The 14434-nt window shown below is 35.9% G+C and overlaps 1 protein-coding gene across 7 annotated transcripts in view; it reads right to left on the bottom strand.

Annotated features, from left to right (window-relative positions):
- Positions 1–14434, bottom strand: part of VPS13B (vacuolar protein sorting 13 homolog B) — a 1017676-nt gene that overhangs the window by 94774 nt on the left and 908468 nt on the right. For all 7 annotated transcript variants that reach the window (XM_037803400.1, XM_037803396.1, XM_037803398.1 and 4 more), the window contains one exon: positions 8795–8991. In XM_037803400.1, coding sequence (XP_037659328.1) covers positions 8795–8991 — 197 coding nt within the window. The remainder of the gene's footprint in view (positions 1–8794; positions 8992–14434) is intronic.

Genomic DNA, 14434 nt, shown 5'->3' with positions numbered 1-14434 from the left:
GAGGTGGTGAAAAAGGCAGGTGAAAATGAAAGCTAGGAGAATTCTGAAAAATTTATTGAGTGTTTATCCTCAAGGATTTTACAGTACAGTTATGTGATGGTAGTTATTGCAATATTAGTAAATCTCATTGCACATAAAGAAAGCACAAAATCTGAGAATGTTACTAAATGCTATTCACAAAATGCAGCTAAGTATATTCTTAGAACATCTATAAATGGGCACGCCACCCAAATTTAACTTTCTAGGAATTTATCTATGGGTTTACAAATACAAGATTTTATTGGCAAGGTAAAATTAAAACTTGTATTTTTTCAGAAAGAGTGAAATATATTAGTTATACATATGTTTTACACATTTGGACTCCCTCCTTTGTATTACTTTAAGAAGTTGTTAGACATAGGGTAGGATGTTAGACAAAATATTATTAAATATTCAGGAGAGAGTTCTGTGAGATCAGGTTTAAAACACCAAGGGCACAATTTAAGGTGTTTATATGAAGCATTTTTCTTGCCAACTACAATTTTTGACACGCTGAGATTTTCCAAGATTTAGTTTGCTATCTTTTGAGAGTAGCAGATACTACAACATAAAAAAATGTTGCTAAAATATCATGAGTATTTGCCACAATCTTTATTTATAGCAAATTAATTCTTCACTGTTCCTAAAATAAATCCACAAATCAATGGTTAGATATATTTTTAGATACATATATATATAGTAATGCCTGAATCATAAAATCACACTGAAGTGGTCAGCAATATTTTTTTTTAAACTTGAAATCTTGACAAAAATGGTTACTAGGATAAACTATATTCAAAATATTTGGCTTTTATTTAGAAATTGGTGTCACAGGAAAGTTAAACATTTTTAAAACACAAATTAATGTTGTACATAAGCCTGAATATATTTTAATTATATTTTGAACCAGTAAAATTATAAAATTATAGTTTTTCTATATTCTTAGTATAATTTGGTCATCATTATATACTATAAGAACAGCATATACATGTTTGCCTTTTACACAAAGATTATAAATATCTAACTGTGATAGAACTAGTCAAAAATGTGAGTGTGATGACCCTGCTAGAGATAGCAGTTAGATTTGTTTAAACTTTCTTAATTAGGTCCAATAATGGACTTGCATCTGATTCAGACATCAAAAGGAAAAAACATAATTTATGAGACATGTAATAAACAGAAATACAGAGGAAAATTTAAAAAATATAACTCAAAATCTATATATTTATATTTTAACACTTCCCCTTTCTCTAAAATAGTCAAAATAAGACAACTTCATGGCCAGTGGGAGTGTTCACAGAATTCTATAGTGCTGCTCACTTCTAACATGCTGAAGAATGGCTTGTAGAAGCAAGACCTCATAAGTAATAATAAATAGAACTCACAATCCAGTAGCTAGTTCAAATATCCATAAGTTCAGATGGAAACCCAAATTTTTAGAATCCACAAACCTAGGGTGGTAATAGTGGAAGACATGACAGGAGTTTTATATTATCTACGTCATCATTTTAGCTGATGGTTTAGTTATGAGCTGTCCCATGTGACCTGTACAGGGGTATTAATTCTTTAAACAAGGAGTGTTTTAATAAGTCTAGATCCGGACTGATCGCAGGGATCAATCTTAGCGGTACGTGGGGGCCCGAGGATTATCCGTAAAGATTCAATTCTAAATATCCTTCTGGGTGAACTCCTATAACACTGCAGGTAACCAGCAATGATCTGATTTGATTGATGAAGCCCAGACCTTCTTTCTGGATTGCACTGTGGTAATAAGTGTTTTCTAATATATCATAGGGATTAAACAGAGAATGACTGGGGTAAGAGAACTTAGATTAAAATGCTTGCACTGCTATCACATATAATGGAATTTTGGGCAAGTTACTTAATCTGGCTAAATCTCAGTTTTCTCGTCTATAAAACACACTTAGTAACGAAATCCACTTTTTGAGATTCAGCATATAAACTGCTTAGCAGAATAATTAGCACTCAATAGTAGAAAAAAAACTCATCCCTTTTTTCCCCCTGCTGACAAAACAGGGTATTTTACTGGTTACTTAGCTTAACATTCATTTTTGGTGATTACCTTTAAGCTCCCTGAGAGAAATCTCACAATATCTCATTGGCTTTCATCTCAGGGTGGCTTTGCCTCTCAACATTGGTTCATAGAAACTTATTCCTCCCTATTGCAATAATACTGCTTTATCCATCCCAGAAGAGTACTGTATGGATGAGAGAGGACAAGAAGGAATGTCTGCCTCTTGCATATATGTTCTCTCTACACCTTAGAGACACTGTTTTTCAAACTTTTTCAACCTAACCCCCAATAGGAAATATACTTTTATTGTAACACTTTTATAAAACTAAAAGAAAAAAATAAAGGTTTCCTGAAATTATCACATACACTGATATTTTCTATTTCATTCTATCCTATTTTATTAAAAAAAATCCTGGTTATTACCTGCTAAATTGATTTTATGATTCACTAATGAGTTGCAACCTGTGTTTTGAAAAATAGTCTTAAAAGGGTCTCAGGTAAACAGCTACTTTAAAAAAAAGAGAGAGAAAAGAGAGTGAGTAACCTCCCAAGTTTCAGAACATCAGCAATATGACATAGAGACCTCATTAATACCATCAGCCTGAAACTTTAGGTGGGACCTGAGGAACACTGAGTACTTTGGGGGAATGTGTATGGAGACAAGAACTCTCTGGAGGGGTTCTTACATAGAGTTCAATCACCAACCAAAATGCTTCAAGGAGCAAATGGCTCAAGAAATATAAGCATTCCTTCCACCAGGGGAGAGAAGACAAATGCTCAGGTTTGCCCTAGGAAAGAATAAAGGAAAGAATATTCTGGATAATTTCGGGATTATATTATTATATGACTAGAAACACAGGTGACAAAGCAGTTCCTTATGTCAAGATTTATGTCTAAATGGCTTACAAAACACATAGGATAAACAACAACAAAAAAAGGTGTTACTCAACAAATCTAGGTGCTTCTAAAAGTGCATATCCAGGTAGTCAAATAGAGGAAAACTGCAGAGATCACGGTTGCCTTCTGGTGGAAGATAATTCAATCAGATGGCAGAAAGGAAATGATTCAGGGACTTGACTATCAATACTCCTTCTCTGTTGCTCCACCATCTATATATGCAAGAATCAAGGCTTCTGGGAAGTGAAAAGCAGCTCCTTCTCTAACTCAGTCACACACATAGACACACAAACACAAGCACTGTGGATCAGTGTCTCAAAGATTACTAAATATGAGTGAATGATGGTTTCTTTTATGGAATCTTGGGGAAACACAGGAGGAAAAATATATGTATATTTTTAGCACATCCAAAGATGAAAGCATGCCAAAAAATTCACCAGAGTTTCAGTTTGCATCACTTGAGGAAAGAGCCACACACCCTTAATCCATGTCTATTTCTAGGATGCCTTCTGCCATTAATCAGCATTTTAGGAGTAGGGATAGAAATTCCTTGTAAGCAATCTGCTCTCACATGTTTTATTGTGGTGAGAAGACAATGTAATATGGACAACAAACTGCCAAAGATTTGGCCCGGTGAACAGAATTTAGTACTATCATCAAACAACTTGCAACAAAGTTAATGGGACAGATACATCATGAGCTGTACAGTTACTGTGTCACATGGCAAATCCTGTAATTGTGTGACTTTGCACAGCCAAAATAAGTACTTCTAGAGTCAGCCACTTGGGAATGGGCATAAGAGAGGGAAACAGAGTGGAAAGTTGTTCTGATCTATCAGAAGATATCTAACTAATATCAAACCCAGGGAACATGGCAGAGTGACACAAAGCCTGAGAGCAGGGGCCACTACTCCTTTGCCTTTTATTCCTCCTAGTACCAATCAATGGGTAAGAGAATGAAAATGGTGTGTGCTAGATATTTTCTATTTGCTATCTAGATCTACTTGCCACCCTTCTCCACCCTCCTGTCCTTTATGGACTGATCTACAGGCTATTTTGTTGTCTGGTTTGTCATTGGGTTAAACCAATGGGAATTACCTAATGAGATTAGATGGCAGGAGGAGAATAAAGTGAAGGTATATACTTCTTTGGTTCCTTCTTAGCCAGCTCTCTGTCAGTCAGCTATGTCCCTCTAGTAAAAACAGCTACAGCTACCCTTCTAAGTTACAGTTTTACTAAAGGCCCTATTCCCTCTCTCCTACTGCACCATCCCTTGATCCTGCCCACACTTTTGTAAACGGTCCTTTCATTAAACTCAACCACCCAATTTGAGTGTGCCATCTGTTTCCTGTCAGGACCTGACAGATAAAGGAGTTAGGCAATGGTGTGGGCAAATACATACATGAGGGCATTAAAGATAAAATAGCTGAAATGGGTAGCCTGACCAGGGTCTTGCCTCTTATCTGGTACACAGCAAATGGAAGGAGGGGGGCTTCTAAAAGTCAATACTATTGTGGAACCTGGAAGGTCAACATTAACTCTACTTCAAATTCCACTTGAAAAAACCAAAATCATTATCAAATCATTCATTTTCATATAATCAAACAAACCATTAGCTGACGACAGTGGAATATAATTATTACAAATAATAAGGGATAGAATTAAAGACAATACCTGTTGAGTTGTATGGGATAAACAGATCAGGGTTTAAGAGATTGAATCTCTTCTCTCCAGTCCTTTGCTTTGAAGGATCCCTGTGACTTGTTAGCCTGGTTAACTCCTATTCATTCCTTAAAGTTTCAGCTTTGTAATCACTTCTTTTGGAAAACCAGACAGGATATCCCAAATCTGGGTTAGATACCTTCCCCTAGGCTTCTATAACACTTTATGCTCACTTTGTGACAATTCTCATTACAGTAGTGTATCCCCACACTGATCCTTGAGGGCAGGAACATTTTGTGTCCCAGTACCTAGCGCAGTGTCTGCCAAATATGTGTTGACTGAATCAATGTGAATAAAGTGCAAGACTGTTTAGGAATTTGAGAGAATGAAAGGTATATAATTTTTTAGAAGTAGGAATAATCAAAAAAGTAGAAAAATTCTTTATCTGTAAAATGCAACTCATTGGTGGGTCATAAAATCAATTTAGCAGCTTACAAAAAGACTTTTTTTTAATAAAACAGGATAGAATGATATAGGAAATATCAGAGTGTGTCATAATTTCAGGAAACCTTTGGGATTAATAACTGGGAAAGTCCTTTGATTCCTTTGGTATAAATAACTACTAGAAAAACTAACAGTCACTGAACTTAAACTTCCTCTCTAAAAAACGAAATCTCCAAATTTTGTGTTACCATCATTCTCCCATATCACAGTGAGAAACATACTCATTCTCTTCAATGTCTGACTCCCCATACACCTTGCCAGTTTTTTCTTTCTCCAAAATTGTATCGCTTTTTTATGTCTGAAGTACATTTGCAGTTTTCCCGGTTCAACTCAGATTTTAGCAATCAGTGATAGTACCATTTTATTTCTAAATATTGGAAACCACCATTTACTATCAATTTTAATATAATGAGCATATTTTTGATCCTAAAATCTAAATCATTAATTAAAAATTCATATTTGGATGCACTCTAAATGTCTGTTGATGTAGATCCTTAATAATTACTTATTCTTTGCCAGTGATAATTATCAGTAAGCCACGTAGGCCCATCCAACTAACGAATGATCAAGATCACATATGACCACCTTTTAATGATAATAGGGATACAGCCTAAAGTCTTATCTAAATCTAGGAAGATCTGTATTGCTTCTTGTCCCCCTTTATGGCTGGGGTTTCTAATGAAAAAGGAAACAGATTTTCATCCCCACTGTCCCATGAATGCAAAGTGTGAGCATGATGGATCATAACAAGGGAAATAGGTATATTTGGAGGACAGGTCTTTAAATTATAATGGTCCTGTGTAGACAGTGCATAGAAATGGAAAAAAGAATCTTGATAACAAAAAGGAATGCCTGAGGGAAATAGTTCCAGATATTCAAAGAATGATGAATTCAAAACATACGGGTGTTTCAAACAAGAGGACTCAAAGAAGACACTTACGTACTATGACCAAAGAAAAATAAATCACTTGGTACATATTTTATAAATGCATAGAAGTAAACTTCAACTGTATTCTTTTTTTTGAATAAAATTAAGCTACGAGCTTCTGTGGATATATATATATATTATTCTGATCTATTCCCCACCTTATTCTCAGAAATATTGAGAAAACGTGTAAATCCAGAGTAGAATTTAGCCTCTAATAGTGGCTTGCAAAAGAGCAATGAAATCAAATGAACTAAAACAAAGCCTCTTGCAAAGACAGATGTTTCTGAGGAGAGGTCAATGCTAACTAGGTAATATATACACTCTCTGGCTGTACTCCTATGAAGCTACAAAAAAAAAAAAAAAAGAAAAAGATATATCTATATTCAAGGGGTTTACTGAAAAGCTGGTAAATGTCCATCGATGGAGGAATGGATGAAATTATATCATATGCTTTTCCAGAACTATTATATAACCATTAAAGAGAATTAATTTAAGCAGGATCAGCTGTCAGCTGTCTTGGAAAAGTTTTCACAAGATATTTTGAGAAAAACAAGACAATGAGAAGGGTATATAATGTAACCCCACTTCTGTGAAGTAAAAAATAATAAAGCAGTTTATAAATGTGTGTATGAATATTTATGTTTACATGTGCTAATATGATTATATGGGAAAATAATGGAAAAAGGGTACTATAAATTTTTGGTGGGTGAGGGAGAAGTAGGAGGATGTGTTTTCCAGAAGAAGGGCTGAAGAAGAGGTTGCTGAAGTCATTTTTCTCTACTACAAGTCAACATGGATGTGTTAAGCAGGTGAACAATGGAAATGGGGACAACATGGCCCTTTCTGCCATTAATCAAATATCCTTTAGGAGGTGTGGAACAGGGAGTTATGGGTTGATGATTCAAAATATTTGAAACTCTTTGGGCATAGTTTTTAAGTTTTCCTAATAACTGGTAAGTTTTTAAAAACTCCTTCTTAGAAGTTCTGAGTCAATTCAATTTACTTTACTTTTCTTTTAATGCTCTAGGATTATGATTATACATATTTGATTACTGTATCATTAAAAGCAGATTGAGTGTATAGGGCTCTTTCCCTGTACATCATTTTTTGGTTCAGGGTGTCAAGATGACTGGATTTTTTTTAGTTAGATTGTTTTTTTTTTCTTTTGCATGTTTTCTTCTTACATTTAGAAACAGGTTTTTTTTTTTTTTTGATTAAATTCAGTTTTATTGAAATACATTCACACACCATACAATCATCCATGGTATACAATCCACTATCTACAGTATGATCACATACTTATGCGTTCATCACCACAATCTATCTCTGAACATTTTCCTTACATCAGAAAGAACCAGAATAAGAATAAAAAACAAAAGTGAAAAAAGAACACCCAAATCATCACCCCCATCCCACACCATTTGTCGTTAGTTTTATCCCCATTTTTCTACTCATCCATCCATACACTAGATAAAGGGAGTGTGATCCACAAGGTCTTCACAATCACACTGTCACCCCTTGTAATCTACATTATTACAGGAATCCAGACTGCTGGGTTGGAGTTTGGTAGTTTCAGGTATTTACTTCTAGCTATTCCAATACATTAAAACCTAAGACGTGTTATCTATATAGTGCATAAGAATGTCTACCAGAGTGACCTCTCGACTCCATTTGCAATCTCTCAGCCACTGAAACTATTCGTCCTCATTTGCATCCCCCTTTTGGTCAAGAAGATACTCTCAGTCCCACGATGCCGGGTCCACATTCCTCCCCGGGAGTCATATTCTGCATTGCCAGGGAGATTTACAACCCTGGGAGATTACAACCCTGGGAGTCTGCCGTAGTGGGGAGGGCCCAGCGAGTTCATCTGTCAGATGGCGAGAGAGAGGGCCACATCTGAGCAACAAAGAGGTACTCAGGGGGAGACTCTTAGGCACAATTATATGCAAGTTTAGCCTCTCCTTTGCAGTAACGAGCTTCATAAGGGCATGTCCCATGATCGAGGGTTCAGCACATCAAACCGCCAGTCCCAGTGTTTGTGACTGGGACCACCAGTCCAGGTGAGGAAGTCCAACACATCCGCACCTTCCCCCAGATCCTCGGGGCTGGGGAGGGGGAGTCTGTAAATATATTTTTTATTATCTGCCCAATAACTTCTGGGATGTGTCACTATTTCATTCCAGCCTATACTAACCTACCGTATCTCATTCCTATTCAAAGTTCCATGCAATTGTGGTGTTTGAACAAATTGACTGTAGAGTTGTACCATTTAGAAAATTTAGATCCTGTACCAAATAGATACCTCTTCCCTTGGTCTCATATGGAAGTTGAAGTTTTAAAACACAGTCAGTTTCAACCTTTACCCTTTGGCCTGGCTTGCCCTGCTGGTCTTAACCAGACCTACTTCATTCATATCATTAATTGAAGTCTGGGCTCTTTTTCAGGTTTTTTTTTTTTTTTTTTTTTTAAACAGTGGCTGTATGCACTAATAATGACATTCATATCTGCCGAGCTCTAGCTCTGAGTAGAAACAGGTTCTTAGTGAAGGCCCACAGGGCTATGTTATGAGTAAAATAAAGGATTTCTAGTATACAGACTTTGAAACATCATTTTTTGTGTTTCTTCCTGGTTCTCACCTACAGATCTACATTTACAGATGGAGTTGTTAAACAGCCCTGATACAGATAAGCAAGGATGACTTGATGATGGTTTCCTAGTACAAAACCACTATTTAATTTTTCACTGAGTTACCTTTGGTCATCGGCTCCATTTTGACTGCTGTTCAAGACAATTCTCCAAAGATCTGAGGATACCAGTTTCTTCTGGTCATTCACAAGATTGATATCTGGCAACTGCAGTTCACAAACTTTGCTTTCAGACAGACTAAACTCTTGAAATGCAACAAAAACTTTCTGGAGTTCATCCCAGTATTCCAAGCTACAAGGAACCTATCATAAAATAAAGAAGATTTTAGAAATTGCAAATAGGAACTATGCTTCTATATTTGTTACAATGCAAATTAAGCCTTCGTAAAAGTTGTAACATTAATAAGACTTAAATTTTTTTTTCTTAAATCCAACAGTTAATGAGACTAAAAGCTAACATTTGATGAGCCCTTATCATGGGTCAGGAACTGTTCTAATTACTTGGCACATATTATCTCACAATTAAATTAATTCTTACAGCAGTCCTGTGCCCAGTAACATAACTATCCCCCATTTCACACTTGAGAGGTTGAGAAACTTGTTCAAGTTCACAGAGATGGTATGTGACGGAGCTATGAGTCAAACCCAGGTTGGTGTGACTTTAGAGATGGCCAGAAGTTGATTTTGAAAACACAAGCGTGTGTTTAGTGTGGCCAAGAAAGGGACATGGAGGATGAGATTCAGTCAAATCAGGGGTGTGGTCAACTACAGGACCTAACACTCAGAAGAACAAAAATAAATGATAAGTAAAATTAGACCCTGTTTTCTGTTTCCCCTTCCCCTTCTTTCTTTCTTTCTTCCTTCTTTCCTTTCTTTTTGAAACTGTCTGGAAGATTTTTCAGTTCAGAATCTCAAATTTTGGGCCCACACAATTCACTATCAGCATCACCAAAGAGCAGCTTATTTTAATTCTGTTGTATTTGGCTCATTGTTCTCATGCTATACATATTTAAAATCAGCTTCAAAAGCATTTTAATCTTTGTGATTTTTAGGAACTTCCCGGGCTTATAGTGAGCAACGTCAAATATATTTTCTGTTGAAAGTTTGCCTAAGTTGGTTGAGTCTTAGCAAACTCCATGGTTCCTAAGATTTTTAAAAGGGAACAAGGAAGAAAAAGACAGCAGTTTAAAATTTCTTTTCATAGTTATATCTCAGGGATGTGTTTGCAGAGAGTAACCTGGAGAGAGAAGGTAAAAGTCTTAATATACAAAGAGAGCGTAAGAATAGGTCCAAAATACACAGCACCAAGCTGGGAACTATTTTGGAAAACCATTAGGCAGTTTAAGGGCAATGAAAGTGGACTGTACTGACACTGGGGCCAAGGGAAGGAGGAATTTTGGGAGTTCAAAAAAGAAATTTGGAAAGAAGCCAAAAACTTTATTTAGTTCACAACTTTGTGTGAGATTGGCTCAATTGGAACATTCTAGGCTAAGCTGAAAATTCACAAAACAACAGAAAATAAACTATCATAGAAATAGATTTGAAAATGTGTCAATTATATACTTGACAGGATTTTCCTATATATTACCAATTTTCTTGGTTAATAAAGGGGTATTAATAAATTCACTCCAAATAAAACCACTGTTGAAAAAATTTTTAAATTGTGTGCCTATAACTGCATTTGTAAGTCACACTTTTTCCTGTTTTAACTGTCTTAAAAACTTTAAAACAAAGATTAATAACTCAACATTGAGTATAACTAGTATTTTAAAGATAATTTTATTCAATTGTCCATTAAAATATATTTTAAGCAATAAATTTATAAAAGGGAAACTATACAGATATAATCTCCATATTCTCTCTCTCTCTCTCTCTCTCTCTCTCTCTATCCTAAAAAAATCTTGTTGGTAGGAAAATGTTCAAAAAATAGACTGGGGTGATGAATGCATAACTGTGATGGTGCTGTGAACAACTGATTGTTTACTTTGTATGACTGTGTGGTATTTGACTATATCTCAATAAAAGTGAATTAAAAAAACAAAAACAAAAACAGAAAAATCTTGTTGGTATCATATTCAGGATAAAATCCTGCCCCTGTAACATAAATCATTTCTCTTTGACCTTGGCCAACTTATTTAATGATTCTAAGTCCCAGTTTTCTCATTTGTGAAATGAAGATAATGAAAGCTATTTTGTAATGTTTTTAGGCCAAATTATGGATTTTGGACTTTATCTTAATGTCAATTGGGATATCTTTGAAGGGATTTAAGCAAAGAAGTGGTCAAATTTATGTTTTCAAAAGATTCTGGATACTGTGTGGAGAATGCATTAAAAACAGGCAAGAGTGGATGTGATAAGCCAATTAGAATGCAAATGCAGTGGTCTACGCTAGAAGTGTTGATTATTTAGATTATGACTGGTGGCAGTGGAGTGGTATGTGCAAGACTCTTGGGACATAAAAATTAAGAAGAATCGTTGATTGATCAGATATGAGAAATGAGAGGGAGATATCAAGGATGACTCCCAGATTTCTGGCTTGAGCAACTGTGTGGATACTGATGTCATTCACAGGGATGGGGATACTGATCTGTCTTCTCTGGGGAATAGATTTGTGGTATGTGTGGAGTAGAGAAAGGGAAATCATGAGCTTATTTTTTAGACAAGCTGAGTTGGAGACAACCATGGGCCATCCAAGTGGAGATGCTGAGTAAGGAGGTGGTTATTCTGCAGAGTGGGAAAGGAAGTTAACTTTGTTGGTGCTCAGCTCTAGGTTCAACCAACATTAGACTTTTATCAAGGACAGAGAGCAATGAAGTTTAGGATATTTATTTGCAAGAGGGTGTTTTAAATAGCAAACTAAGCACCTAAAGTGGTTAAGAAGGGATGAAAAGACAGAGGAAGCTAATAGGAAGAAATCGGAAAACTAGAGGTTTTTATACAATCTGATGAACGACTGTAGCAAGAAGGTTGTAGAGATATGAGAAACTCTGAGGGATAGGAGGATGCTGGAGTGGATGAATTAGGAGAGAGCAGTTTTGGATGATGACAAAATCTAGGGCATGTGCACAGGAGTGAGTAGTGAGGACTTCAGTGGGGTGGAGGAGAAGATTACTAGAGTAAGGAGGTCAAGATACGGCTCTGGCTGAGTCATTCACATTTATGTTGATGGCAATAAAAGGAAAGAATGGAAGCCATGGGCCAAAGACTTCTAGAATGAGGTAGTGTGACCAGAAAGTCAGTAGATGGTAACAACAAGGAGGAGCAATGATGATACAATTAGAAGGAATGAGCCTCCAAGAAGCAGGGGGATTTTATAAGAGGTATAGGAGCAATGGCCTGCAAGAGTCACTGGAGAACAAGAATGCCTCACCCCCTGAAGGGATGTGGTAGAAGGGATGTGAGAGAATGAACAGACTCTCCGCTCCTAAGGTTTTCAAGGGTGAACAGAGTCCCTAAGGAAAGCCATGTTTCATTTAAGGTGATGGGGTAAAGGAAATATTTGAAGAGGTTGAGGTGCAGGGGAGTTTACTAATCATAAAGCAGGTGTTCCAGAGGGCACAGTGGAAGGGTGTGGAAGAGCTTGGAAGATAGGGACAGACAGAGGTTGGTAAAAGGAGGAAAGAGAGGTACAAAACAGTACCTAGGAACAGTAGGATAAATCTTAAATAACTGAGTGGTAACTGGAAAAGAGGAAACTGAGGTATATATTGGAATTAAGTTCTGACTTAGGAGGGGCAGGGACAATGGCCATGTTTTTAAGAGAAGATTGTTGGTACCCTTCTTGAGGCCTGGCTGGCCTCAGATCAATTTTCTTAAAGAAATAGAGCTATGTCTCCAGTAAATTCCTAGCACAAGGTCTGGTACATGGTATATGTTTAATAAAGATTTTTTGAAATAATGAATGAAGATACCCACTAGAAAGATAACAGTCTTACCTTCTTTAACAGTCTTCCATTCTGAAAAGGTCTTGTTTTATATACTGGGACTTTCCTTCAAATTATTTTGCAATCAAACCCACTTTTAACAAAGTTGGCATTAGCTCACTAGTCTTCCTTTGTCTTTCAGTTAGAAGTTGACATTGCCCAGCTAATCTCTAGGTCAGTAGTGACATAATTAAACTAAAAATCTAATGCAATCATATTGTGCTTATAGCTCCATATGGTAGCAATTAATTATTCTCAAGAAATAACTCTGGGCTCTATTTTGTGTGATCTATTTAAAATAAATTTATTATGTGCTTTTAAGTTTGAAAAAGATGACATGAATGATCTTTAGTTACATATCTATAACTGAGGACTTATTATTAATTCCTACATTGATAACTTGAAGGAAAGATGACTATTTCAAGAAAGTCTGGTTGCCAAAAAATAGTTTATAGAGCCTGAATATTTAGTACTGAGTCATGGGAAGTGGGAACAAGTAAATTGGTTTCACTGAAAAATGTTCCACTTGTAACACATGGTACACTTCAAATTACTGTCAAGATTATATATTTTTATTACATTTTGTTTTCCTATCCATTATTTGACAGAACCCAAAATATCAGCCAGCCATACATAATAAACTGTACTGTACACACATGTGGTCTTTGCACATGAATATATTTTAGGTTGTATATTTGCCAACTGGTAAGAGCACATCTATTTTTGCATTTAAAATGTTATTCCACAATTTGTTTCCATTTGATGGCTAATTTGGGATGATTTGCATGTGTGTTGGCCATTTAAAAATATTTTTGGTACAAATAATATTTTGGCACTTAATTTGTTTTTTTACTTAATAGTGGTGCCAAGACTATTAGCAGGATTGCGACTGCCCATCTGTCCTCATGGATAGATAGTTCTGATTTCCTTGTGTAGGAGCTGCTGAAGCTGGATTGTTGCCTCTTTGCCCACTCAAGCCCATCAAGCAGCTTAGGAAAACGACAGAAAGGAAGTGTCTTCATATATACATATATGCATAGTAAGGAGGTGGTAGGTAGAGAGAGGGGAGACCTAGCAACTGACGTATCTTGTTAGTCTCCTTCAATTATCCTTTCCTTTATATCACGCCAAAAAGAGGAACGCTAACTGACTGTGTAGGGCTGGTTAGTAAGTACAAAGTCTCCATTCTGTGCTCAGTTGTTAAAGTGTGGCTATAGCAGGGTATACTAACTTCATTGCTCCTCCCACATTTCCAAATTTCCCCGGATGCCAAGTGGACAGGTGGGTACAATAGGGGGAAGAACAGCTGCTTCTCCACCATCATTTATGTTTTAGGTAGAAGCATTAATAGCAATAGTGGTGACAGCTATGGTAGAAGAATAACTTACTTTTTAAATAGCCCTTTACAATTTACAAAGATCCTTTGTATATATTATTTACTGAGGAAAACATTATTCCCATTACATTTGGTAAGTGGCAGGCCATTTGACTGTAAATCCTATCCTCTTTAAACTAATTACCTTCATATTAAAAGAAGAAAATTAGACCTTATGATGTGTCATTAACAGTATCCAGTTCCAGTTTCTCTAAAGCGGAGTTTTAGGAAATAATCTAAATGGAGAATACTTTTTTGATCTTTGCCATTTCTCCCAGTCAGTTATATTCACATAATTTGGAAGGATTTTTTTTTTTTATTTTTTAGCAGCTCTCTTGAGTTTTTCCTAAGCATTCAACTAAATTTTTATACAAACAACTCTTTCTTTTTATCTACATATTTCACTGGACTTTGTAATATTTAATCAAATTATGTAATGATAACAACA

The sequence above is a fragment of the Choloepus didactylus genome, chromosome 14, assembly GCF_015220235.1.
Source record: "Choloepus didactylus isolate mChoDid1 chromosome 14, mChoDid1.pri, whole genome shotgun sequence".
Lineage (NCBI taxonomy): Eukaryota > Metazoa > Chordata > Mammalia > Pilosa > Megalonychidae > Choloepus > Choloepus didactylus.
The sequence above is the reverse complement of the archived record's forward strand: the minus strand, read 5'-3'. Positions and strand labels throughout refer to the sequence as shown.